This window comes from Anguilla rostrata, chromosome 5 (genome assembly GCF_018555375.3).
Source record: "Anguilla rostrata isolate EN2019 chromosome 5, ASM1855537v3, whole genome shotgun sequence".
NCBI classification, from domain to species: Eukaryota; Metazoa; Chordata; class Actinopteri; order Anguilliformes; family Anguillidae; genus Anguilla; species Anguilla rostrata.
Window position 1 is genome coordinate 58,187,363 of NC_057937.1, and position 27,418 is coordinate 58,214,780.

The 27,418-nt window shown below is 46.1% G+C and overlaps 1 protein-coding gene across 1 annotated transcript; it reads right to left on the reverse strand.

Annotated features, from left to right (window-relative positions):
* Positions 1-114: 114 nt before the first annotated feature.
* LOC135256174 (uncharacterized) lies at positions 115-26,546 on the reverse strand. Its single transcript, XM_064338019.1, has 29 exons — positions 26,408-26,546; positions 25,028-25,128; positions 24,535-24,649; positions 23,914-23,998; positions 23,032-23,173; positions 22,032-22,157; positions 21,055-21,177; positions 18,374-18,419; positions 16,933-17,027; positions 16,163-16,278; positions 15,226-15,494; positions 14,257-14,359; positions 12,740-13,020; positions 11,901-12,085; positions 10,932-10,944; positions 10,700-10,843; positions 8,740-8,811; positions 7,087-7,323; positions 6,735-6,906; positions 6,482-6,635; positions 6,105-6,227; positions 5,524-5,650; positions 5,385-5,420; positions 4,224-4,327; positions 3,902-4,020; positions 2,982-3,250; positions 2,248-2,350; positions 1,434-1,720; positions 115-648 (listed from the first exon to the last, which is right to left on the reverse strand). Exons 3-29 carry the CDS (start codon positions 24,605-24,607, stop codon positions 371-373), a joined length of 3,882 nt encoding a protein of 1,293 aa, XP_064194089.1. The 5' UTR covers positions 24,608-24,649; positions 25,028-25,128; positions 26,408-26,546; the 3' UTR covers positions 115-370.
* Between the last annotated feature and the right edge of the window lie 872 nt (positions 26,547-27,418).

Here is a 27,418-nt window from a genome sequence, read left to right on the forward strand (position 1 = left end):
GGGCGAGATTCTTAAGTAGTTACCAAATGTAAGTAATGACGAGTACTTGACTTAGCCAGACAGGTTTGCACAGTTAAGCTACAGCAAAAAAAAAACACAACAATGCACATTCAATGAAATTATAAGATCATTTATTAATGCGAGTAATATCTAAAGTAGCCTAGTCGATAGTATAATGTTAATATGATGGAACAACCAGCTAGCGGCTGTTCCTCTACTTTGAGGCAATTCTTAAAGTTTTTTTTATTTTTATAATTTTTTTTTTTTTACAATATTCATGTAACTGCACACACAATCCTCCATTGATGCAACGCTCACTTTCCAGGGCTCCGAGTGTGACTAAAAATATAGGTCATCTCCATGGTAATAGTTAATAACTAAGCCGTTCCACAAAAGTAGGACCTGTCTCCGTGGTATTGCATGACCCTGGGTCAATAGTGGCCAATAACGGGGTTGAATATATATTGACATTATTGTCCTTGCGGTGATATATAAAACATTTCTTCTCTTCTTCTTCTTTGGGAGAGGGCGTGGTTACGCACACAGGGTCATACTGGGACGCTGCGTCTGTGCGGCTTTGGCGGTACAGGTGTGCATGACGCCTATGATGATTTTGAAGCCGCCTCTCTTTGGGCCTTCCTGGAGGTCCTGCAGATCCAGAGGAAAATAAAGAATCCTTTTGGGTGGAGGGGGGTGGGGTTAGAGAAACACAAGGGTTAATGGTGCCCGATCACCAGTAGGAATCGCAGATGCCCCGTACATACCCAAGCACCTGCTAGTCAGCTACTGCTAGTAGCTAACACAGGGAATGAAGTCTAAGAACCGTTATAGTCCTTCACATCCATTGTTCAATGAAGTACAAAGTAATTTTATTCAACATGAAAGGAATACATTCTCTGAGTATTATGAAGGTGCGTTGTATATTGTGCATTGCACTGAGAACACAGACTACTTGCTCCCATTTAGTGTCTTGTGGACTGAGTGAACCCCATATTTAATTGAAAAAAAAACATCAATGAATTGAATATTTATTATATGGACCAGACCGTCTTTTAGGTAGGTTAGGTCCTCAGCAAAGGATTTAGACTTTGTGTGTGCCGCCCCCCCCTCCCCCCAGTCACACCACACTCTCTCTCACTCTAAGTTCAAATTCAAGTTGCATTACTGGCATGAAATACAAATGTAATTATTGCCAAAGCATAAATATAAATAATATGCAAAATAATAATAGTGACGTTAAAATAATGATAGAGCTAAATGTGACTATATATAACAGCAACAACAACAATAATAAATCAATAAATGTGTACCAGCGATCACCCTCTCACCCCCTATCTTTCTCTCTCTCTCTCTCTCACTCTCTCTCACCCGCCCCACCCCCTCTCTCTCTCTCTCTCTCTCCCTCCCCCCCTCATCAGTTATGCCGTCCCTACCTTGCAGGGAGTTAAAGATGCAGAAGAGGTACTGCATGGGGATGCTGAGCGGTCCGTAGCTGAGGAAGGCCAGACCCCAGGTGGTGCCCAGCAGGCAGGTGAGGCCCAGCACGGTGCACACCTGCTTCCAGGGGACCGTTCTGCCCTTCTTCCCCTTCAGCCCGATCCTGCTCATCTGACATATCCTCACAGTCACGGTCAGCAGGATGCCATTGTTGAACAGGAAGATGAGCGCGAAATAGGTGATGTTCAGCCCGTAGAAATACCACTCCTCTGTGATCCAGCAGCTTAAGGGGGGGGGGAGGGGGAGGGGGGGGGGTCATTCAGTGTTCTAATTGGTTAAGTGAAAAGGCTCCATCATCTATCTGCTAAGGTGTGTGTTCTGAATGTTTTCATTGGTGCTCTGATTCATTCATTCATCCCTTGTTTCAGGCACAAGTAATGAATTAAACTGGCTGATCACACTCCGAGTTTAAATCTACAGATCTGCTCAAAATATGTTATTTTTTTCACCCTGTTCTATGACATTGCTAACGTAATGGATATGGTAACATTAAGCCTATTTTATTCAGACGAGACTTTTTATTCCTGTTTCTGCATGAAAACAACAAAGTTCTTATGCTGCCCACTACTGGGGAACACTGGTATCGGTTATTTCGATACCATGGGCCTGATTCGCTAAGACCTTTAGCAGGTGCAAAACCGTTTAGCACACACAAAAACTAATAACACAACCAATGATTGGTGCAAAACAAGTAGCATGGGCAATCATTGGTCATGGCCCATGCAGTCATTGCCCCCCCCTCCTACTCACAGTGAGCTGGTTGAGTTCCCCAAGGTTATACTCTTCAAGCCATAAAGCTCGTTTGGGTGGCTTTTAAATCCGAATGAAATTCCAATGACCAGAGCAGGGACGCCTGGAGAAAAGAAAAGAACAGAAAGGACAAGCAGGAGAGCAGCGACCGATTAGCGACCAGCTTGACGTTGTCCGCGGAAGCAGCGTTTGCCACTGTGGACGCCCGTCCGTCTGCTTCCGAACACGGACACGACGTGAAGCGCCATTCTGGAAAAGTGTGGAAAAGCGGTAGCCGGCGTTCGCTGCGGTGCTTGTGTAGCGGGAGGCACAGAACATTTTATAAATTATTATTTTTTTTTTTCTTCTTCATTCGGCTGTTCCCGATCAGGGTCGCCACAGCAGATCATCCTGATCCGCGTATCTGATTTGGCATATGTTTTTTCGCCGGATGCCCTTCCTGACGCAACCCTCGCACACTGACTTGCGCATCCCCAGGATACGAACCCGGGTCTCCGGCATGGCAGGCGGGAGCTCTACCACTGGGCCACCAATGCCCCCAGAACATTTAATTAAATAAATAAGAACATTTTTTTTTTTAAAAGAGTAGTGACGTAGATGAAGGCGATTCTGTGTGGTCAGTCGTTCTTTGGCGATGCAGTGGCCGAAATTCAGACATTTTTTTTTTCGAGGGTTAGTCAGACTTTAGCGACGCAGAGCGGCGGGTGTCGCGGTCGGTCGCGGGCGGCGCTCACCCCAGCCGATGACGGACAGCTTGGCGACGTACGAGCGGACGTAGGTGTTGAACACCCGGACGATGAGCAGGTAGAGGTGCAGCGCCTCGATGGCCATCCAGGTGAAGCTGCAGAGCAGGCCGTAGTGCATGAGCAGGCCCACGAGCAGGCACAGGGGCATGACGTTCGTCCTGGCCAGCGACTCGTTCAGCAGGAAGCTGCCGTTGAGCAGCAAGAGCGCGCCGCTCAGCGAGACGTGGATGGAGGCGGAGTGGTCCTGCGACGGGTTCCTGCCGGGGTGAGGATTGGGGGGGGGGCAAAGGGGGGGGTGGAGCTGTGTTCAATGAAAGTGGGGTAGACCTACAGTACGTTACATCACAATTATTTGGCAGACACTCTTATCCATGGATGGAGGCGGAGTGGTCAGTGTCACTCCCAGGAATACAACAAATGCAGTATCACCAATAAGGCACAGAGGCACCATTTATAATCACTAAATGTAATATTAACAGCCAACGAAACACTCTGCCTTGTGAAAGAAAGAAGGTACCGTTAGGCCGATGAACAGGCTATAGCACTATCCGAAGGGAAAACATCAAGGAAGGAAAGAGAAAAAGAAAGAATATAAGTGGCGGGGATGAGGGGAGCAGGCGCAGTCAGAAGAGGTGAGTCTTCAGTCTGCGTTGGAAGATAGGAAAGGTTCAGGTGGTGGGGAGTGTAGGGGGTGTAGTGGGCGTGGGGGGGGGGGGGGGGTTCGGGGGGGTACCAGAGCCCCAGAAACAGTAGAATGAAGAGGTCTGGAGGGTGAGGTGCGTAGGGTCTGAAAATCTTTTGACAATATGGTGAAGCCGTCCCATAGGCTAGCACCGAGGGTTTTTGAATTTGATGCAGCGTAACTCAGCGACGGAGCGGGACACATTTTCGGGGGGGGGCGCGCGAACCTGATGAAGACGTAGGTCAGGACGGAGACGGCGCTAAAGAAGGCAGACAGCGCGGAGCCCACGTAGCTGATGACGGACAGGATCTGCCAGGTCCTCCAATCAATGCTCTCCGCTGGGACCTTAGAGCGGGAAAAAAAAACAAACCGGGATGGGTGGAGAGGCACAGTTATACTGCTTGTTTCATTTCTGATTGATTGATTTATTGATTGATTTACTGATTGATTTATTGATTGATTTACTGATTAATTTATTGATTGAGTTATTGATTGATTGATTTATTGAGTTATTGATCGAGTTATTGATTGCGTGATTGGATGCTCACCAGGAGCACCGCGAAAGGAGTCATGTGGTCACAGGCGCACAGCACGCCCCCTTCGTGCACAGTGGTACTGCAGCCCCGCTTGCTCCAGGTTGAGTATTCTCCACCTGAGTGCAAAATACGGAGTCAGTCACTTGCGATGTTCTCCCAGATACGCGAGATGATCGTGCTCCCTCATTGGGTCTCTGCGTACACACAACGGGGCAGACTCATCAAAATTTTACGGAGCTCTCATGGAGAGGATGGTGGTTGGGTAGGTGTGTAGGTGTGTGTAGGTTTCGTTTGAACATTGGGGGACACACGTTAAGCAGGGGGTCTGGGGGTCCTCCCCCAGGAACTTTTGAGCGTCAAACACTTCGCTTCCTGCATTCTGGTGAATTTTTAATCACCAATTTGCGCCTTTTCTGCATCAATTTAAAAGTCCTCTGCTCCTTTCATGTTTTTATTGGGGGGGACAAATGCACGTGTTCTAAATATTGAGGGGGACGTGTCCCCTGTGTCCCCCCCTGAAATCTACGCCTATGGGTGTGTAGGGTCTGCAGATGTTTAGTCTGAGCCCTCTTTCCCTCTTTCCACCTGTCACAGTCGGCATCTACTAATCTAAGCAGGCAAACATGGCCCAAAATCAGGGGTTGAAACTGCCAAATTCCCTGTGGTTATTTACTGTTTAGACTTTAAGGTAAAGACCAAATACATATCACCTATTCCTAGTAGAATGTCTACTCGGTTCACCTCTCAAACGTGCCGTTGCCTGCTGCTTCCCTTCACACCGCAGACTACAGCTATAGCTAAGCAAGCTCAGAGCAGAGTTGGAGGAAGCCCTTTCAAATGTGGCTTTAGCACGCAGCCTGTGGGTGCCCGTTCAGCCAGTGGGGGGGGGGGGCGCTAGACATGGACCCTTAACCCTTCCCATACACCGGGCGCGGCAATCACCAACTGCGCAAATAGGTCTATGGAGCTGCCAGCCACAGTCAGTACTGCCATGGCCTGGGTTTCGCTCCGAGACCGTGGGGCTCGTCCTCGTGCCACAGTACGGTGCCTTAACCGTAGCAGCCACCCAGCAGCCCCTAAGGCCTAAGGGGTTTTAAACTACGTCTTACACGACGCAGTGGCGATATATCCTGCCTCAAGACATAAAAACGGCGTCTGCCGAAAGACACTCACCCGACTCGTCGTAAAACTGGCACTCGAAGGCATGAACTTCCTGTGAAAAGACACAGACGTGAGGGTGGAGACATGCCCGGTGACCCCCTGAGGACGGAGCACCGAACTGGACCGGAAACAAAAAACCCAGCGGAGACACTTGCCGGATCGATGGACGTGTTGAAGACGGGGAACCTCATCCGAAGCGGATCGTCCAGCTTTGCCGCGCGCTCTTCTTCCAGCAGCTCCACCCGGATCAGCATGGTCCAAGGGCTCTCGGTGCCGAACTGTGCGTACGGGTTGGAGAAAAACGGGTTGATTTTAATGGTGCCCAAAGACATCAAAACGTCTTTCCTGTGTCAAAAAAATTGTTTCAATACACACATATTTTTATTTTTTTTAAAGGCCGTAATTCCTGGCCGGATCACCCAATATGGATGTGAATAGTTACCCACAAATTAGAGCAGGTGGTCTGCACTTTTTACCTTATATTCAAAAACAACAAAAATAGTTTCTCTGTCCAAATGCTTATGGACTGCACAGTATATACAGTTTGTTGCATACAGATGTGTGTGTGTGTGTGTGTATTGAGGGGAGGTTTTTGGCCCCCAGGGGTGTGCCCTTTTTAAAAAAAATAGTTTTAACTATTTTTGTGTTGAGTTTATTTTGAGGCTTCCAACACCAAATTTGGGAAACGGTGAAATGCTAAGGCTTCAGGAGCGACAGTGCAAGGTAGCGTACCAAGAACTGCTTTGAAGTGTGATACGCCACTACCGCCACTTTCCGTTTCTCCTCTGAAGTATTCTGGAAGATCTTGGTAGGTATCCGTGTTTGTGGTGTACAGTTCAGGTGTTCATACGACAGCTGTGGGAAATTAGAATTTTAGCAAAATATCTCAAAATGGAAAAAAAAAAACAAAAAATAAAAAAACTGCATGAGTGTTCACCAAGGCAGCTTTCTTCATCTAGCACCTACACCGTCATGCGAGGCCCAGGTGAAAGCGCCTGCTCAGCTCCTCTTATAGCAGCCAGTAGGGAGTACCCTCGGCTTGTAACAAAGCACCCAGACCTCCTCTGTTGATAAACAAGAGTCGAACTAAAACAATCAAGAGTCCTTACCAGAGGAGCATCGATGGTGATGTAGCCCTCAGTCGGGTTCGGCCTACTCAAGTTCGCCTTGGTCACTTTCACCGCTATGTCGGTCAGGTTGTAGACGATCTCCTCTCCCTCGTAAGGAGTCTCCAGTAGCAGTCTGATCAGGGCTCGCTCAGTTCTGCGCAAACACAAAAGCGTCGCACCGTCAGTCGCCGCCGCGGCTTCCTCGGAGCGGCGCGACTGGCCGTCGATTTTTCGATCTTCGTTTGCTACTCACCCTATGTAGGCTCTCTTTACTTCTGCACGGTCAAACAGGTTGCTGCACATGTTTTTCATATTCAACACCCTTTTTAAATTTTTGGCTCCCGGAAGCCTTTGGTTCTGTGCTCTGTTTAATAAAGCCCTGAATGGAACATCCATGCACTTGGTGATTTCACAGTCCAATGAACCTGGGTGAAAACAAGGTGGGCAGGTCATATGGGATTCATGTTAATACGTCACAAACACCATCAGTGATTTTGCTTTACATGACCTGACAGTCATTGACACTGCAGGATGTAGAGATCTCAGGCTTAGCGCTTAGATTTGAATAACAGAAGAAGAAAAAAAAACACTGAAAGGTATCATACCAGCTGTGATATTGAAGGCATTGGATCCCTTATATGCTGAAATTACATCTTCGGTTAGGGTTAGGCTTTTATTTGCAATGTAGTTTCCAGAAACAGTGACATTGGCACATTCCACATAACAGGGCACATTCCCCCATTTGCAGCTGAGGCTGCTTTGCATACTGTCAATGATGGTGATGTCATCGAATACCTTCAAAGTTATCTCACTGGTGTTGTTATTAAAAATAAAAGTCAGATCTGTTGGAAATAAAGGAAAATAATAATGGAATCAAGCTTACCAGAGTAGTAGCACAGGACTGTGCAAAAATGTATTGTTGTATATTTCTTATGCAGAATTGAAAATATTTGGATTTGGTTTTCATACACTCCACGTCATACAAAATCGCAGTGCTAAATCAACTCTGATGGTGTTGATTTTGCTTAAATCAAGTTAACACTCAAGATTTTACCAAGTACATTAAGAATTTGGCTGTTGCTGACTCCATTAACTTATTTCTACATAAATACAAACAGAGTTTGCAGCACGTTATCTATTTCTGTTGATTTATTCTTACGCTACCCATGGCCATAGCTACGACTCCTAAAGTCCAATGTATTTTGTTCAATGGTTGGAGCTGGTGAAGGCCAGCTGTATGAAAAATGTTTTAGCAACAGTGATATATGTAAGCTGTTTCCCATTTAATGTGATGTACACTGAGATGTATACGTACACAGTACCGCTGGCTGAAATATATGTTATCACCACATATGTTATCTCATGAAGACACTGTTCTACTTCTGTTCTGTGCAGTGCGCGAATGTGCTCTAACCACAATGTTAATGCTGCTCAGTTCACTTTCTGGAGTTTTAAAAAATATTATTTGTGATTTAGTGTATGCAAGATACAAGACTGCCACGCAACCAGGTTGGTGGGATTTGATTCCAGTGCAGCTGGAAGGCTCCCCCAGTCACATGGTCCTGGGTTTGAATCCCGGCCTGGGCTTCCGGGGAAATCTAGAATCCTGCTTCCTCCCACAGTCCAAATTGGGGCTATAAACTGTCCGTGGGTACGAGTGTGTGAGTGAATGGTGTGTGTGCTCTGCTGCGATTGGCAAACTGTTCAGGGCGTACTCCTGCCTCTTGCCCAATGCACGCTGGGATAGGCTCCATCACGAGAAGGAATGAATTGCCGGCAGAAAAATAAAACACGTATCTTTTTTCCTCTTTAAAACTGTGAACAAACGCTATGAAATGAAGGCGTTCGCTTGCATGGCATCTGGAAACATCCCGTCACAGTACAAGCTGCTTTGGACTCACTCAGAAGTGTATTTTCCTACTTTGAACTACAAACCCAACCATGCCCTTTGAACTACAAACCCAACCATGCCCTTTAAACTACAAATCCAACCATGCCCATTGAACTACAAACCCAACCATGCCCTTTGGACAACAAACCCAACCATGCCCTTTGAACTACAAACCCAACCATGCCCTAACCCCAGCAGTTGTAAAGCTGGTCAGACATTTGAAAGTTCACACTAAAATTGAAATTGTTTTTTTTTTTTTTAACTCCAGAAAGTGAACTTTCCCTTTAACTGCTTTGGGGCTTGTAATGATATAGATATAGATCTCATGTATTATTATTATTATTATTATTATTATTATTATTATTACCTTTAGCCACCACTGGCAGAAAGAGTACAATTAGGGGAAGTGTCCAATGGATCATCCTGCTTGCTGACGCTCCTGTGAAACAGTGGGATGACAGGTACATTTCTTAGCTGAATCCTCACACACGAGCATCAGCCAATCAATCAAACAAAACTGTATTTATAAACAGATTCTATACAAACACTTACAGTACAGAGTTCTGCTCCTTTAGATTTGTTTTATCTTGCTTTTCTTCATAAATCATAATTGTAGTTCTGATTTTCTTTCCATCATGTGGTCTTTTCTTTTTATCTTTTTACTGCCAATTGTAATCACATCTATTTTGTACATAATTAATACAACTCGTGATTCCTTATATCATCAAATTCTCCACTGAATTTGACACAATGATAATATTTACGCAATATACAAGATGACAGGCTCGTGGTTGAGGTTAGTTTAAGCTCTACCAGTGGCAACTGATTTCAACTTTGCTTAAATGAGACATAGCCTATGTTGACTCAATGGCAAAATAATAGTAGGTTAATAATATTAAGATATATCGTTTTGAGTATGAATAGTCTATTATCAAAGAAAAAGAAAGGCCAAAACTATTAAGACTGACACTAGAATTTAAAAATAATTGTACAAAGAAGACTAGACTACAAAGTTCACATCAGAACAACAGATAGCAAACTAAATTAATGTTATGAGTTGGTTGCACTCATCCATAACATCATTTTTTTTTTAATGATGCGCCTGTATCACATAGCAGGATCACTAAATTAGCTGGACAACTGCACAGAGTAAAACCCGGAATGTCCCATTACTTCAGTCCATGTTCCAGATTGGGGACAGTTCCGGGTTTACCTGCATTAGGGTACCCAAAAGGGTCTGATACAGATATATCGGTGCTATGAGCAGCTGATGAAAAAGAAAACAGGTGACCGGCTATCAGCTTTTGGCTATTTACAAAATGCGGGCAGACTGACAGCTTCCAGCAACGGTTGGTACCACAGGCACCCGGACATTAGTGCAATCACCACTGTTCCTGGAGATCCACTGCCCTGTAAGTTTTCGTTTCAAACCTAATTTGGCACACCTGATTCTAATAATTAGCAGCTCAATGAGATCTCCAGCTGCTGAATGACGTGTGCTTTGTTAGGGTAAGGGTGAAAACCTACAGTACGGTAGATCTCCAGGAACAGGGTTGAGCAGCCCTGATCTAGGGTACCTAGGGCAATGAGAAGATTGTTCGTTGCTAGAGCAGCTGTCAAAAAAAAAACAGCAGGAGCCCCGGCCTATCAGTGACCTCGTTTTATGTCCCTTTTTATATCACGCATATTCGACTATTCTTGGCAAATCTGGCAAGATAGCCAAACTGTAACTGTAAAATGGCGTTGATGGCTGCAGTTTAAACAACAGAAATCGGATATGGATCCATTTGTCCAATTCCGATTTGAATTTGACAATTGTTAGTCGCGCGACCCGTGTTTAAAGGGTTCAAATAACAGATTTTCATGTCTCCACGAGTACTAGCGGCGCTCGCGACAGCCTATGCCCAACTGGTGAACTAAACACGCAATACTACACAACACATAGATCGAGTGTAAACAGTCCGCCGTATGTATTAAATATACACGAATAAACCTGATTTCTCAACCGTACTGGATCTGTCTGTAGACAAGGCCCGTAACTTAAAAAATGTTCCAGAAGTTCTGCACTTGATCACATCTCATCACCAGAGGTGGAAAGTCCAGGTTCCAAATGTACAAGCCTTCCCAGTATTTTTGTTCCAGTCACCCGGATTTGCTCAATTAGCACAATTCTTCAGCTAAGATAACTGATTCGTGAAATCAGCTGGCTGAGTTCATGGGTGGTAGAAACGCGTTACAGGACTTCTACTTTCTCACCCCTGGACTTTCCATCTTTTCTCACCATCACCCCATCTACAAACAAAGGTAAAAACGCCCGCAGGCCTTACTTCGAACTAGAGGGGGACGGCGCGTTCCTCTTCGGATCCCTCTTGAGACTGAATCATAGAGGCGGAACTGATGGGTTCTGTTCGCACAATGCAAATCCCATTTGTTAAATGCAAATCTGAGAGTTCTGTATTTCCAATAACTAGCTGACGTCACGCTTCAGTATTGCGCTCATGTGGATGAAATGTATTAGGTAAATTTATTTATTATTTATTTATTTATTTGAATACGTACTACTCAATGCATACTGTAATAAAATCAGGGTTGGGGGTCAGTTAAATTTCTGTCAATTGCGCAAATTAATTTAATTTCAGAATGTCCATGAGAAATGTTCATACTGCTCTATGAGAATTTTTCAATTAGTTCCATGAATTTCAATTAAATCTTCCCACTATTTATTTGTATTAACTTATTCAATATTTGATGTAAATTTGGGGCGATGATTATACCCAGAATGGATCAAAAACACATAAATTCACTTTATTGAAAGACATTTAACAGATAACAACAATAACTAACCTTTAAATGATCAGAGCATTTTGTAGCACTGAAGAGTTTTTTGGCACATATTATAGAGTAATTCAATAGAAAATAATACAGTAGTAATTATACAATGTATACTGCTATGTAAAAGGGTCGATTAAGTCGCTCTGGATAAGAGCGTCTGCTAAATACCTATAACATAACAACATATGTAGTCGCCCTATATTTTCAGTGATGGTATATGGTGGAGTTTTTCTTTGGCAAGAGCTGAAATATCCTCCTAACTGAGTCATTTCTATATCAGTCTTCAGCAGTCACTGTATTGTGGTGTCTAAACATTTCAACTAGTGTTTCAAGGATTATGAATTACGTGCAGGTTGTCCGTGTTGACTCAGTGAGCGCTGGATAGATAAGGATGTATACGTATCAGTTTTTTAAAGTCATACACACACACACACACACACACACACACACACTGTCCTTAAAAAAAAGTCTGAAAAGTCAATTCCAGGTGCACATTCCCTAAACAGCCAGAGTGAATTCAACCCTCACAGGTCTGCTAATGCATGTACAAAAAACAAAAAAAACAACATACAAAAACATTTTCACACTGTGCTCTTTATTTAAAATAAACAAGGATTAAAGTAATATTAATTTATTGGCTGAAATGAACGTTGTCGTGTGGAAGGCCCGATGATTTTGGGCGCAGGTTCAGAGAGCGGTCGAGGCGGTCTTTGTGGCGTGGCCCGGCTCTTGGCCCCCCCGGCCGCCCCGGCTCCCGGGGTCCTGCCGGAGCATGTGCTTGCTCTGGGAGTCTGTGGATCTGGTGGCCTGAGAGTCCCCGCCGGGGGGGGCGGCGCCGGACCTCTGCCTGGAGACGCACATCCACAGGCCGACGAAGAAACCTGCGGGCCGCGGGGGAAACAGGGCGGAGCGGGAATCTAAGGGCGAGCGTCGCGTCCGTTCCTCAGCAGCATCCCGTCCCACCGATGATCCAAAGCCCCCCCCTCTGCCCTCCCCCCCCACCGCCCCCACAGATATGGCCTCAAAACACAATGATCATTCCCTGTCTAATGGCACACAATGATACAATATTCCATGTGAAGTACAATTGCTGCATGAATTCCATTTCTACTACTACTACTACTACTAATAATAATAATCATAATAATAATATTAAACAACTTGGTTGAATGCTTTACAACTACAACAAACCAAGAATACTTTGGGAGCCTGCTCTAAAAATTGACCAGAAAAAAAGCCAAGCCAGCCCTGATTTTAGATTAGCTTTCTGGGACACACAGTAGGCCCTGAGGAGATGTGTGAATGAGCAGAGCACAGTGGTTTTACTGAGTCCACAATGCCACGTTCAGTTTTGTTTTAGGGCTGCAAGTGCCATTTGTGATGAGTAGAACTGGACTGCGGTGGCAGTTTGGCTGCACGGACGCAGGGCTCACTGGGCACGTCGAGGCGTCTTTGGGGGGGACACGGGGATGGAACACGGAGTCGCTGTGGCAGCTCCCCCCCCCCCCCCCCGGCTACCCCCCCCACACACTCACCTTGCAGCGAGTTGAGGATGCAGAACAGGTAGAGGGCGGGCGCGGGCGGCAGGGGTCCGAAGGAGAAGAAGGCCAGGCCCCAGGTGATGCCCAGCAGGCAGCCGATGCCCAGGACGGCGCAGACGTCCTTCCGGGCGCGGCTCCTCCCCCCGGGCATGCGGTCCCTTCGCAGCGCCAGCATCAGCCGGCACGTCAGCGCCAGCATGACCAGGCTGCACGCCCACACCAGGCCGCAGAACGCCAGGTTGAACCGCCTCACCGCGCTGTCCTGCAGGAAACAGCTGCGGTCCAAGGGAAAGAGGAGGAGAGACACCCTCAAACACATTACACACACACACACACACACACACACACACACACACACATGCCCATACACGCACACACGCACGCATGCACACACACACACACACACACACGCCCATACACGCACGCACGCACGCACACACACACACACACACACACATGCCCATACACGCACACATGCACACACACACACTCACACACACCTGCGCGCACACACGCACACACACACACACGCACACAACCATACACACAGACCTATACAGGCTGTTCAGTAGACCGTTTCTTCTCCATTTTTTCCAAACCACAGCATCTGAAGGGGCTTTATTCAAATGAGGTGGGTGACTCAGAGAAAACTCAAAGCATCGCGGCTACTCTGAGCAAAACGCACGTCGCGAGCAGCACAAAGCGAGTTTTGTGTTGTTTCTCGTTTGCGCACGCCGGTGCCACACTCCTGGCATCATTATTCAAAACAGATCCAGCGAAGCACTGCGGGCACCAGCCAGTGAACGGGCAACATTTGAACAGGGCTCTTCTGTCCTCTGCGCCATTTTCCAACGGCAGACCAGAGAAGCGCCGGGAAAACAATAAATACTCATTTGCGTTCTCTTCATTTGCATTAGTTCCCTTCTCCTTTAGGTTTTCGTGTCTCCATGGGGGGGAGAGCAGGACATCAGCGGGCACGGGCGAAGAACTGGCATCACAGGAACTCACACGGTTCTGCTTTCATCTGATGATTCTGCAGACTCGGCAGATATTTTTCACCTACACTATTTCTGGTTCTGTTGCTGTTTTCTGGTGCTATGTTACAGTACAGACCCGTAGCAACGTTTTAGTTAACTGTATATTCGTACTGAAACAATAGGAGAATGCATGTACTGCGCACATATAACTATGTTAAAAGTAGTTCCAGTGGCTAAATTTGTTTGAGGCTTGTTGAGAAGATATGATTTTGCTTGCATTACTGGTGGAAGCACAGACATTTTAGCCCTTTAAGGTATAAGAACGTTAATACATGATTAGAATGTTCTTAACTGAACACTGATGCAACAATCACTACTGGTAAGAAAGCAGAGTTCTAGAACACTGACTTAGAATAAAAAATAAAAATAAAAAAAAAACATTGTAGAAAAACCAACTCCTCAAAGGGCTTTTTTTTGCAGAGAACAAGCTGGGTGCAGTATGGTGATAGGGGAGGGCAAGAGGGGGTGTCTCACATTTGGGCAGAGGAGGTGCTGTTATCAGTGGAGGGAAGGGTCACGCGCTGGTAAATGTCTCTGTCGATGATGAGGATGATGGCCACGACTACAGCAGGGACACCTGAAAAGACGACGGCAGTCAAGGGAACCCTCTGCAGACCACACCCACCATGATTTCCACTGGAACTCCAACCATAGAATCTCTTCACAGAGCAGAACACTCTGTGGAATCATTACAAATTCAGCCCACCAGGGGGCAGAATTTCTCCAAATTACAACACATCGACAGTCTCCACTTCAACAACGGATGGTAAGATGCATCTGTTGTTCAGTGCTTGTGTGACAGAAGTAGAGCGAGTGTTTGTGTTTCTTTATTCAATGAAAATAAACAAACACAAAACATAGTTCAAGGCTTGTGTTTGGAACACAGAAACAGTTGCAGCTGTGTGAAAAGTGTCAATGATCGAACAAGAGGAAGAAAGGTAAAAAATGGGTCTTCCCCGTTGTTTACCTCAACAGTAATAAAATATGAATAAAATTGTTGTGAGAACACCAACAGTGACTGGATACTTTCTGGTTACTCCTTGACTAATATCCACTGGGAACTCAGAAGTACAGTTAATCCACCAATAAATATAAAGTCTACACCAGTCATAATTGGCCTTGTTCCACTAGTTGTTACCATGGTACTCTCTGATTGGTGGAGCTCCCTCACATGTCAACAAAACTGTCCAACCTTGGCTTACCGTACCTCTACAGTGTGGTCATTCGTGGGGCTTGCAGGGTGATGACTGGCAGCCATGCTCTTGCCTCCTGCCGTTCATTTTTAGAGGTGCATATGCAGAAGAACAACTGAGCTCCTAACTGTCTAGTGCCCAAGCGATGTGCAATGAGCAGGTATCTCCTGGTGTAGGAACTGAATGGAGAACTCACCTGGCCCAGGGTGAGCAGGTATCTCCTGGTGTAGGAACTGAATGGAGAACTCACCCCAGCCCACCAGGCCCAGCTTGAGCAGGTATCTCTTGACGTAGATGTTGAAGACGCGGACCAGCAGCAGGTACAGGTGGAAGCCCTCGATGGCCGTCCAGGTAAAGGTGGCCAGGAGGGAGTAGTGGAGCATGACGGCCAGGTAAACGCAAGGGCCAGAGACGGGCAGCGACGCTATCAGCTGGCTGGGCAGGAAGTGGATGTTGAGCATGATCAGGGCTACGACCAGGTTGAGGTGAACCTTCGGCGATGCGTCAGCCAGCATTCTCCTGTGGAAAGAGAGAGGGGGGGGGGGGCGGGGGGAGAGAGAAGAAAAAACAATGGACAACCAAGAAAGAGGGAAAGCCAGAGGAGAAAGAGTGAGTGTGAAAGTAAGCAATTGTAACAAACGCAGACGGAAACAAATCAAAACGCTAACGAACGCTATTGCATGTTACTGTGCAATGAATTAACCATTCAAGTTGAAAGATCACCAATGACACTGTAATGCTGATGTAATACACTACTGGTAATCTGAGTTCTAGGACACTGACTTAGAATTATTAAAAAAAACGCATTCCAAAAAACGGGAAAAAAAATTGCTCTTCAAAGGGTTAAGCTAGCTATATAATTCTGCATAACGTTATGGTGGGACGACGTCCAAAACTCCAGCCATTGAAAATTCAGCAGTGTCCCTCTGGAACACGGGGGAAATGGTTTGTCAGTGACACTCCTTAAAGTAAATGTTTGCTGGGGGGGGGCTACTAATAGCTGTTAGATCTGAAGTCGTTAACTAAATTGGAAACACAACAAAATGGACGACACTGCCCTGGCACAGAGCCCTGGGCCATGACCGAAACAGCTTACTTGCCTACTATTGAGTATTCAACTTGCATACTCAGTAGTAGGCAAGTAAGCAGTTTTTTGCACACGGCCCTATTCTGCTTCTCTTCCTCACCTGTCGCGGACGTACACGAACAGTGTGCCGACCAGGAAGAGGAGGGAGATGCTGCAGCCAATCAGAGTGATGTAGGTGAGAATGTTCCGGTCCCTCTCTGAAGTCTCTGGGTTCACCTGATGGAGTGATGAAGAGTCAGTGCAGTGCAGTGTCTTACGAGAGAAAAAAAAATCACATCAGCCTGGGGGCGACGGTCTGTCTAAATGGTAAATGGACTGCATTTATATAGCGCTTTTATCCAAAGCGCTTTACAATTGATGCCTCTCATTCGCCAGAGCAGTTAGGGGTTAGGTGTCTTGCTCAAGGACACTTCGACATGCCCAGGGCGGGGTTTGAACCGGCAACCCTCCGACTGCCAGCCAATCGGTCTTACCTCCTGAGCTATGTCGCCTGTCTCTTGAGTGACAGGCCAAAGCAGGCCACATTCTTCCTCCCACTGCTCACAACCAGAACATGAATATTGAATTTGAATACACGGAAGAGATATGCAAAAGAATTCCCTGAGGGGAGGAACATTCCTCGTACTGCCAGTCACTCACCTTTCTATGACACTCCGATTAAAAATACATCTGCAGTGGTTATTCCCCTCTTCACACAGAAGGTCTGACCGTTCCAATCATCAGCTAAAACAGCTAAAAAATATCTATTTGTTTTATTTAAAAAAGGTGGGGGGGGGAGGACTGAGCAATAGAACTCCTAGCTACGCCCCTGAGTGTAGACAACGGTGTTGTGCAGCGACGGTATTTTGGCGAGATTTTGGGGACTCCTACCAGAAGCACGGAGAAATAGGTCAGGTGATCGCAGGAGCAGACGAGCCGCTCTTCCTCCCGCTTCCAGATGGTGAGGCAGCCGTCCCTGTGATAGGCTGAGAGCGGATGGGAAATGAGGGAAAATGGCCGCCGCGGCCGCCACCTGTGTCTGGTGTACTTTTTTTTTGGCCGGACCGCAACAGCGGGGCCAGCCCTACAAACGCGAATGTCTGTGACTGAGCAAGTGACCGAGTGAGTGATGAAGTTACATTACTATTAAGATCAAAATACTTCACTGCCATATCAGCAAAAGCTGAGAGAGATTTGTTGTCGCAGTGCAGTTAATTCACATAATTCACATACAATGCACGCCATCTCATAACAAATCTTCGTCAAATAATCATTGCAGTTCACGGATTATCCCAAAGTAAATAAAAATATTTCAACTTAAATAGAATAAATAAACAAAACAAAAAATAAACAAAATGTCCAATAAAATCCAATAAGGTTCACAGACCCACCACCTAATCCTTTTTTGCTAAAACAGCTTTTGTTGAGTTTAAACGGCATAGAGGATAAGTTCTATTAGGTACGGCAGCGAACGCTCTTCAGCCTCTGAAGAGAAGGAAGTGGTTTAAGGAGATGGTTTGCTGAGCGAGAGGTGTCATAATTTTCTGAGCTTTTTTCAAAGCAGTGCGGTGACAGGTCAGATGCAACTGAGGGGAGATCTAGTCCAGTGATAGCTCAGCAGCTGTGCACAGCACCCTCTCTAATCTGCTTCCTTTCGTGTGCTGTTCTGCGACCATACGGGACAGAAATACAAAATGTCAGTACGCTGCCAATGACAGCCCAACAAAAGTATAGCATCACCTCCTCCTAATACCTCAGACTCCCTCAGCAGTCTCAAAAAGCAAAAGCTTCTCATGGCATTTTAGTGCAAATATAGCGCAGCGGAGTTGGTGTCGTTCTCCCACCTCGATGCGCTGCGTTCATTCCACAGGGAAAATGCACATCAATACTGTTTCTGCAAAACGTGCTAGAGAAAGGCCTTCACCTGCAGTTTGACCCGTAGCCCTGAGGCTGTGGGGTGGGGGGGGGGGGGGGGACTCCAAACGCCACACACTGAGGAGGCAACGACACGCTAACCACTGCGCCACCGTGCTGCCCTAAAAGGACGGAAAAGGCGCTCACACACACCCCACTATCTGACCCTGAGTAACAAGTGGTGACAGTTCTCCTTCCTTCTTCTAAAAATAACCTCCCTCCTTCAGAACTTAAATTAATTAAATTTAGGTAAAATATCATGGTCAATATCTTACAATCTGAAGGGAAGTGAGCATGGTGAAAGCATTGTGAAACTGTGAATGGGTGGGTAAGAACAGATCAACAAACGATGAAATCACATGCCTTTAGGCTATAAAATATCAGCAGGTTATTTCAATCGGTAATTTCCAGAACTTACCATTGGTGGAGAAATTTAAGAAGTGGCACTGTGGTAATTTACCCTCCTAGGAAGAAAAGAAAAAACTTAAACTAGGTCCACTCAAACAAAAGCCAGGAAATTAAAATATATTTTAAAGAGCTTATCCAACTGACTGTTCAAAGTAAGGACTCACACTGATTACATTGTAGAATCAGATATTGACCTTCAGCAGTTTAACAAAGAAATGCTCTCCCTGTTCCATTGTTAAAAATAATTAACTATTCTAATTTGCTATTTGTGTCAGCCTGTATTATATAAGGAATTATGGAGGACAGAGAAGCTGAGCATGTGACCAGGACCTGTAAAATAATTGGGCTTCAATCACAAAACTTTTCTTAAATTGTTCTTACTTTTGTTCTTAAAAAATATGGGATTCATGACACATGTGCAGGCCTTTGTTTTTGTGCGTATCCCAGGTGTATGAGATGATGAATACTGATTGTTCGTAAATTTTATGCACAATCCTGTTCATGTGATTAAAATAAGGAGACAGCCATGAACAAATCCAGATAAGAAAAAAAAATGACGAATGCCGAAATGTTCTTGGAAACGTTCTCACACACAGTTTACACACATGCATGAGATCGTGTGCATGTTTCGTGAATGAGGCCCATTTTGATTTGCACCTTTCTTGATTTGAAAGTGCTAATAGCTATCCATTGTGGAGAATTTTCAGCCTGCTAAACGTAAGTGAGTGAGTGAGTGAGTGAGTGAGTGAGTGAGTAAGTGAATGTTCGTGTGTGTGTGTGCGCGCGTGTGTGACTGTGTGTGAGTGAGTTACCAGTCACAAGGTTCATGAGGTGCTTCACATCTAAAAAAAAAGAGTGTTGCACCTCATGTATTGTGGCTGTGTGGTGGATTTATATAAGGGTTGGGTCCATGAGGCAACAGAGGAAATGCGTTTGTAGGGTGTTAACCTTGATGGTATCACTTGATTCTGTGTAAGCTGCCATGGATGAGAGCATCTGCTAAAAACCCTGAACGCACGGATGGCTGTGCCCTGTGAGAGAGGAATGTGCTCTGTGAGAGAGGACTGTGCCCTGTGAGAGAGGACTGTGCCCTGTGAGAGAGGACTGTGCCCTGTGAGAGAGGAATGGACCCTGTGAGAGAGGACTGGGCCCTGTGAGAGAGGACTGTGCTCTGTGAGAGAGGAATGTGCTCTGTGAGAGAGGACTGTGCCCTGTGAGAGAGGAATGAGCCCTGTGAGAGAGGACTGGGCCCTGTGAGAGAGGACTGTGCTCTGTGAGAGAGGACTGTGCTCTGTGAGAGAGGACTGTGCCCTGTGAGAGAGGACTGGGCCCTGTGAGAGAGGACTGTGCCCTGTGAGGGAGGACTGGGCCCTGTGAGAGAGGACTGTGCTCTGTGAGAGAGGACTGGCCCTGTGAGAGAGGACTGGGCCCTGTGAGAGGACTGGGCCCTGTGAGAGAGGACTGTGCCCTGTGAGAGAGGACTGTGCTCTGTGAGAGAGGACTGTGCCCTGTGAGAGAGGACTGGGCCCTGTGAGAGAGGACTGGGCCCTGTGAGAGAGGACTGGGCCCTGTGAGAGAGGACTGTGCTCTGTGAGAGAGGACTGGGCCCTGTGAGGGAGGACTGTGCTCTGTGAGAGAGGACTGTGCTCTGTGAGAGAGGACTGTGCCTTGTGAGAGAGGACTGTGCCCTGTGAGGAGGACTGTGCCCTGTGAGAGAGGACTGTGCCCTGTGAGGGAGGACTGTGCCCTGTGAGGGAGGACTGTGCCCTGTGAGAGAGGACTGTGCTCTGTGAGAGAGGACTGTGCTCTGTGAGAGAGGACTGGCCTGTGAGAGAGGACTGTGCCCTGTGAGAGAGGACTGGGCCCTGTGAGAGAGGACTGTGCCCTGTGAGGGAGGACTGTGCCCTGTGAGAGAGGACTGTGCTCTGTGAGAGAGGACTGGGCCCTGTGAGAGAGGACTGGGCCCTGTGAGAGAGGACTGTGCTCTGTGAGAGAGGACTGGGCCCTGTGAGAGAGGACTGGGCCCTGTGAGAGAGGACTGTGCCCTGTGAGAGAGGACTGTGCCCTGTGAGGGAGGACTGTGCTCTGTGAGAGAGGACTGTGCCCTGTGAGAGAGGACTGTGCCCTGTGAGAGAGGACTGTGCTCTGTGAGAGAGGACTGGGCCCTGTGAGAGAGGACTGTGCTCTGTGAGAGAGGACTGTGCCCTGTGAGGGAGGACTGTGCTCTGTGAGAGAGGACTGTGCTCTGTGAGAGAGGACTGTGCCCTGTGAGAGAGGACTGTGCCCTGTGAGAGAGGACTGTGCCCTGTGAGAGAGGACTGTGCCCTGTGAGAGAGGACTGTGCCCTGTGAGGGAGGACTGTGCCCTGTGAGAGAGGACTGTGCTCTGTGAGAGAGGACTGTGCTCTGTGAGAGAGGACTGGGCCCTGTGAGAGAGGACTGTGCCCTGTGAGAGAGGACTGGGCCCTGTGAGAGAGGACTGTGCCCTGTGAGGGAGGACTGTGCCCTGTGAGAGAGGACTGTGCCCTGTGAGAGAGGACTGGGCCCTGTGAGAGAGGACTGTGCCCTGTGAGAGAGAACTGGGCCCTGTGAGAGAGGACTGTGCCCTGTGAGAGAGGACTGTGCCCTGTGAGGGAGGACTGTGCCCTGTGAGAGAGGACTGTGCCCTGTGAGAGAGGACTGTGCCCCTTACCTGTAGTGGTGAGGGGTCCCGCAGGAAAAAGGTGATGTTGATCCGATCCGTGAGGCCCGTGACCGTCCTGTTGCTGACGCTCAGTCCTACGGCTCGCCCGTAGAGCACGGTGAAATTCTGCTTCTGGAATAAGGAATCACAGTCACTGGAAAGAGAACCATCGCATTAAAAAAGCCCCACCTCCCCTAACTGCACACACACACACACACACACACATGCACAAACATGCACGCACACGCACACAGACTCACACATGCACGCATGCATACACATACATGCACGCACATAAGCACACACACACACACACACACACACGCACACAGACTCACACGTGCATGCATGCATACACACACATGCACAAACATGCACGCACATAAGCACACACACACACGCACACAGACTCACACATGCATGCATACATGCATACACACACATGCAGTGTCATGCACGCACATAATCACACACACACACATGCACAGTCATGCACACACATAAGCACACACAAACATAGATGAATACACACACACGCACAAACATGCACACGCATAATTGTTTTTATTTATTTAACCTTTATTTACCCAGGATAGGTTCACTGAGCACGGATGCTCTTTTGCAGGAACGCCCTGCTTCACACTCACACTTCACACGAATGCGCACTCACATTTTAATTCTTTATTTAGGTCCACATTTATAAAATACATCATAAGGGCCCAAATATATTTCAGTTGCTGTCTGATGTCCTTCACTTGAGTAGCAGAAAGTATGCCAGTAGAGATAAACCAAACAAAATACAGGTTAGACATTTGCATCTCAATTGCACCGACAGGAAACATACACACAAACACACACATGCATGCACACTCACACACACATACACAAACACATGCATGTGCACTCAACACATGCATGCGCACTCACACACATACAAACACACACGCACACACACACACACACACGTATCGCCCAGTGTGATTCACCTCAAACATATAGGGGATGGTGATCATGCAGAAGACGATGGTCCTGTTCTCTTTGGGATTTAGCAGAGTTTTCGGCAGGTGCACATCGACGGAGCTGTTCCCGACTCCGCCCTTCGCTGAGGAAGCCTGCCAAAACAGGGTCACACGTTCACACCCAAGAGCAGGCTGGTCACCGGCGTTCGCCGCTGCGTCAGGCAATCAGACCGTCTGCCTGCCCGCTGTGTCCTCCAGCGAGAGAACACTGTGCAGTACCACAAATTCAACACTAGGTGGAGACTGTGCAGAAAGGAGCTTGCATCAAAATGTTTAAAGTTTAAAAAAGCAAAGCGTGAAGAATGGGGGGGGGGGGGCATTTCCAGTGGGGGGGGGCACTGAAATAAAAAGTGCAGTTCTGGGTTTTACTAGCAATACCCTTCTCAATGAAATGGCTTAAATTTAGCAGAAAACCAGGATTGTTGTAACACTACATAACATTACAGGCATTTGGTAGACGCTCTTATCCAGAGCGACGTACAACAAAGTGTATAACCAAAACCAGGAACAAGTGTGTTGAAAATCCTAGAGGTAAGTACAGTTCCAAGTGCAGGGAGCGACCGCGTTAGTTTAACTTGGACCCTGTAGGTTAATCTGATCGACACAAACAAAAGCAGCAACAAAGCAAATAATACAAGCAATAATTAAGTAGACACAAGTGCAGGCTGCAGAGGTGAGTCTTCAGTCGTCGCATTAATCACATTACAGGCATTTAGCAGACATCCAAAGCTTACACAACTTTTGCATCCATTTATACAGCTGGATATACACTGAAGCAATACAGGTTAAGTACCTTTCTCAAGAGTACAACAAGCAGTGTCCTACCATGGGAATCGAACCTGTGACCTTCCAGTTGACAAGACCAACTCCTTACCCATTATACTGCACTGCAGTACCATCAGTAGTACAAACAAAAGATACTTAAAATTTTTTTTTTTTTTAAACACGTGGGTAAATGGAGCCTTACCTTCATCTCATTGGCTGAAATATTCAGACCTGTGAAGTTTCCAGAGGCATTGTAGAGATGCACCACAAGATTCCCCGTGGTACAGGAGACGTTCCTGCTGAATTTGGTGCTTTCCAGAACTTTCTCCAACGCTTCTATAGCTCTACAAAAGAGATCAAATGACATGTCTTTAAATTACAATTTAAATATATATATACACTCACCGGCCACTTCATTAGGTGACAGGAGTGGTACCCGGTGTGGTCTTCTGCTGCTGTAGCCCATCTGCTTCAAGGTTTGGCGTGGTGTGCGTTCAGAGATGCTCTTCTGCATACCTCAGTTGTAACGAGTGGTTATTTGAGTTATGTTGCCTTTCTATCAGCTCAAACCAGTCTGGCCATTCTCCTCTGACCTCTGCCATTAACAAGGCATTTTCGCCCAGAAACCTGCGCTCACTGGATATTTTCTCTTTTTCGACCATTCTCTGTAAACCTAGAGATGCTTGTGCGTGAAAATCCCAGTAAATCAGTAGTTTCTGAAATACTCAAACCAGCCCGTCTGGCACCAACAACCATGCCTCGTTCAAAGTCACTTAAGTCACCTTTCTTCCCCATTCTGACGCTTGGTTTGGACTTCAGCAGATCGTCTTGACCATGTCTACATGCCTAAATGCATTGAGTTGCTGCCACGTGATTGGCTGATTAGATAATAGCGTTAATGGGTACAGTTTTCAGTTGAACGGGTGTACCTAATGCGGTGGCCGGTGAGTGTATATATAGGTTCCCACCCTAATTTTTTATGTCCAATTGTCTGAAGCCAAGCTCTTTCGTGAAACCCCACAGCCCCTACTGAAAAACAGAAATCTGAGGTCGTGCTCGTTTGTTAAAGTACGAGGAGACATACCTTATGCTCTCTTGATAGCTTTTCCCTGGAAGATTTTCATTTACGTCCACCATCTGCTCAAATGCTTTCACACGCGATTCATTGCCTGCAAACAGGCACAAAATGGTATTTCACCAATGTTGGAAAGTCATTTTTACTTTTCGGACACAAAGAGAAGTTAACAGACCGCATTTATATAGCGCTTTACAATTGATGCCTCTCATTCGCCAGAGCAGTTAGGGGTTAGGTGTCTTGCTCAAGGACACTTTGACACGCCAAAAATTTAAGAAATGTTTTCTGAATGAGGCCCATTAATACTACTACTACTACTACTACTCCTACTACTACTGATACTACTACTGTTACTACTACTACTACTACTAATAATAATAATAATAATAATTATTATTATTATTATTATTATTATTATTATTGTTGTTGTTGTTGTTGTTGTTGTTGTTGTTGTTACTCTGCATGCTGTACAGCTGTGTGGTGACCCTTGTGTGATTAGTCTTTAACCTTCTCAATGTGCGGCTCTCTGGCCTGACCTTCACATTTATAATTAGTTAGGATAAGGACAGTGTGTAAAGGCCAAAAATGAAGGAAGCCACTCTTTCTTCCTCTGCTTCTGTTTCTTCTTACCATTCGTATTGCAATTAGCGGACGTGGTGTGGAAGAGAACGATCATCCCCAGGAAGTGGAGAGGGCAGTTCATCCTGCCGCAGTGACAGGGACTCAGGGTTGCCTCAGGGGTTCACTGCAACAATTTTTTAAAAAATCTAGCTTTATTTTTTCTACAGTGCCATTAGGAGAAACAGGCTCCCACACTTCCCTGCTCCATAGGTGGAATTATTAATATAGATTTTTTTATCAATCAAACAAATTTTATTTATAGAGCACATTTCATACAAGTGATGCAGCTCAATGTGCTGTACATAAAAATGAGAAAGAAGTAATTAAAAAGAGGTTACAGTTTTATATTAATAGTGTAGTGTTACATTACAGGCATTTAGGAGACGCTCTTATCCAGAGCGACTTACACAACTTTTACATTGTATCCATTTATACAGCTGGATATATACTGAAGCAATTCTGGTTAAGTACGTTGCTCAAGGGTACAACGGCAGTGTCCTACCCAGGAATCGAACCTGCGACCTTTCGGTTACGAGCCCAGTTCCTTACCCACTGTGCTACACTGCGTCCGTGTTCCTTGGTGCACAGGCAAACAGCAGTACCCTATGAATTGAAAGAACAAATGACACCACCCAAGTGACCAGGAACAGAATCATTTCACAGGCAACGTCTGAAAAGGACGAATTGAACAGAAAACACTTCGGGTAACAGTAACAGTCACGTCTGGTTCGAAGGCCTCCTCAAATTCATTTGAAATTCATTTCCACTTGTGTTTGAGTGCATTTGCCTTCTCACCGCACCGCAACATTGCCTTCAGGGCGAGTTACCATTACATTACATTACATTACATTACATTACAGGCATTCAGCAGCCGCTCTTATCCAGAGCGACGTACAACAAAGTGCATTAGTTCAAGGTGCAGAGGTGCAAAAGAAACACACTAGAGTTAAGTAAAGATCGTAGTGCCAGAAGTGACCACATAGATCAGGACTCCAACCCTGTAGGGTACCCTGTTCAGCAAACAACCCTACCAAGTACAAACTAGCACTGGAATCACATTTGCCTAATCAGACAAAAACAATCCTGACAATCCTACCACACTTATATTCAAACCAAACAATCAAACGAGGTTAAGCACAGGACTATCCACGGGCTCGAGATGCTGCTCTTTTCAGAGCGCTAAGCCAACATGAAATGATCTGCTTGTCAAAAATTAAAAAATTAAAAATTTTAAATCCGAACCGTGGCATTGTACAAGAGATGGCAAGAACTGCTGTTTTATAAACAGCAAATAAAGAGACCAAACTGACCAAAACTATGAAACTGTTTCTTCGGGGAAAATTCATCACCAAGGCTAAGATCATGTGTTACACACTTTTAGGTATATACTGTAGCAGCAGAAAAATAAGTGTAAGTAATTTAAGTTTTTTATATAACACAAGTGTCTTGGATGGGGGAAAAAAAGTTGCTGTGATAATATTTTTCTAATATTTTCCCTTTTATTTAATGTCATTTGTAGTGCAGGTTTCAGCACAGTAGAATATATGTTTTTTTTTTCAGATTAAGACCAGAGACTCGTGTCCCCTGCAAGGGACAAAATCGAATTGCTAGGTCTCTAGAGGATACAATAGAGCCAGCCAATATCATGCTGGTTGAAAGGCTGTGCTGAAGACCTTATCCTATCCACACGGAGCAGGTTACTTTAACAGTGACATCTTCCTGACTGATGCTATGCACGTCCTGTATCCCCTGAAAGAACATGTCAAACTCACCTTTGAGAAAACTGAGCTGTCAAGTTTAACATTGGCACGCCCCAGTAAAGGACAGTTGCAGGAGGCCTGCGTGTGGACCAGAGGGGGGGGGTGGGGGTAACGAGGTTTACCTTGTTGATCTTGCGGGCGCGCACCTGTCCGAGATCCTTCGGCAGAAAGCGTCAGTGTCACTGGCCAGAGACGATCTGGGAGCGAATGGGAGTGCCTACATTAGCCCGCCGAACGCAGGAAGTGTCTCTCGTTTTAGGAGAAGTTCTCTACTTGCGCAATTGTTAGTGTGAACAGGAAGAGCGCAGCGCTTCTGCGTAATTTTTCCTGAACAGTGTTGGTTTCCGAATCGCTTTTCTCTCGCTCACGCACAGCATCTGTGAGAGTAAGGGAACCTGCTTTCTCCTCAGCCGTTACCTGCCTAACCCATTTCGTTTGCTGTGATAGATGCCTTGTAGCATTTCTGCCACACTCCATTATACTGCTACTTCACACCAGGCTGCTGGCCAGTGGAGGATGGGCTCCCCCTCTGTAGCCGGGTTCCTCTCGAGATTTCTACCCATTGGGGAGTTTTTTCTCACCGCCGTTTGAGGGTGTTCTCCCCACTGGGAGTTTTTTACCTTATGTACTCGCTATCTGGGGGTTCAGGCCTGGTGTTTGCTGTTTGCTCTTCTTGCTCTGTGTCTTGCCTTGCTACTCTGTAAAGCGTCATTGTGACAGTTCTCTGTAAAAAAGCGCCATACAAACAAAAATGGAATTGAATTGAATAAATTCACTGACAGAAAGAAGTCGCAGTCATTCCTATGGCTTCTCTAAAATCTCGCTGACTTCTCCGGTGTTATTATTAACAGTGTGTACATACGCTGAGTACTGTACATAAAATGTTTAATATTCAACATCGGCTTTATTCTGAAATGCAATCTTGTTTTCCGTCCTCTTTATTCAATACAGATCCAACGCAGCGGTCATTTCCTGGCCGCTGCTAGCAGGTGAGCCGCCTTGAACGTTTCAGTCAGCTTGCGTAAGAATAAAGGACGACATTGCAGAGCAAGATGGACGTTCCTGTTTTTTTTTGACTCACAAGCATCCTCACAAAGCCCATTTGTGCTTTCTTCTTTCTGTAACCCACAATA

Bases quoted from the DNA above. Each gene is read 5' to 3' on its own strand.
- LOC135256174 (XM_064338019.1), bottom strand. From the start codon at position 24,607: ATGAACTGCCCTCTCCACTTCCTGGGGATGATCGTTCTCTTCCACACC. The intron at 6,907-7,086 runs GTATGATACCTT...GTTTTCACCCAG, and splicing joins TGCCTTCAATATCACAGCTG to GTTCATTGGACTGTGAAATC. The intron at 4,328-5,384 runs GTGAGTGTCTTT...TTTTGCACTCAG, and splicing joins CCAGTTTTACGACGAGTCGG to GTGGAGAATACTCAACCTGG.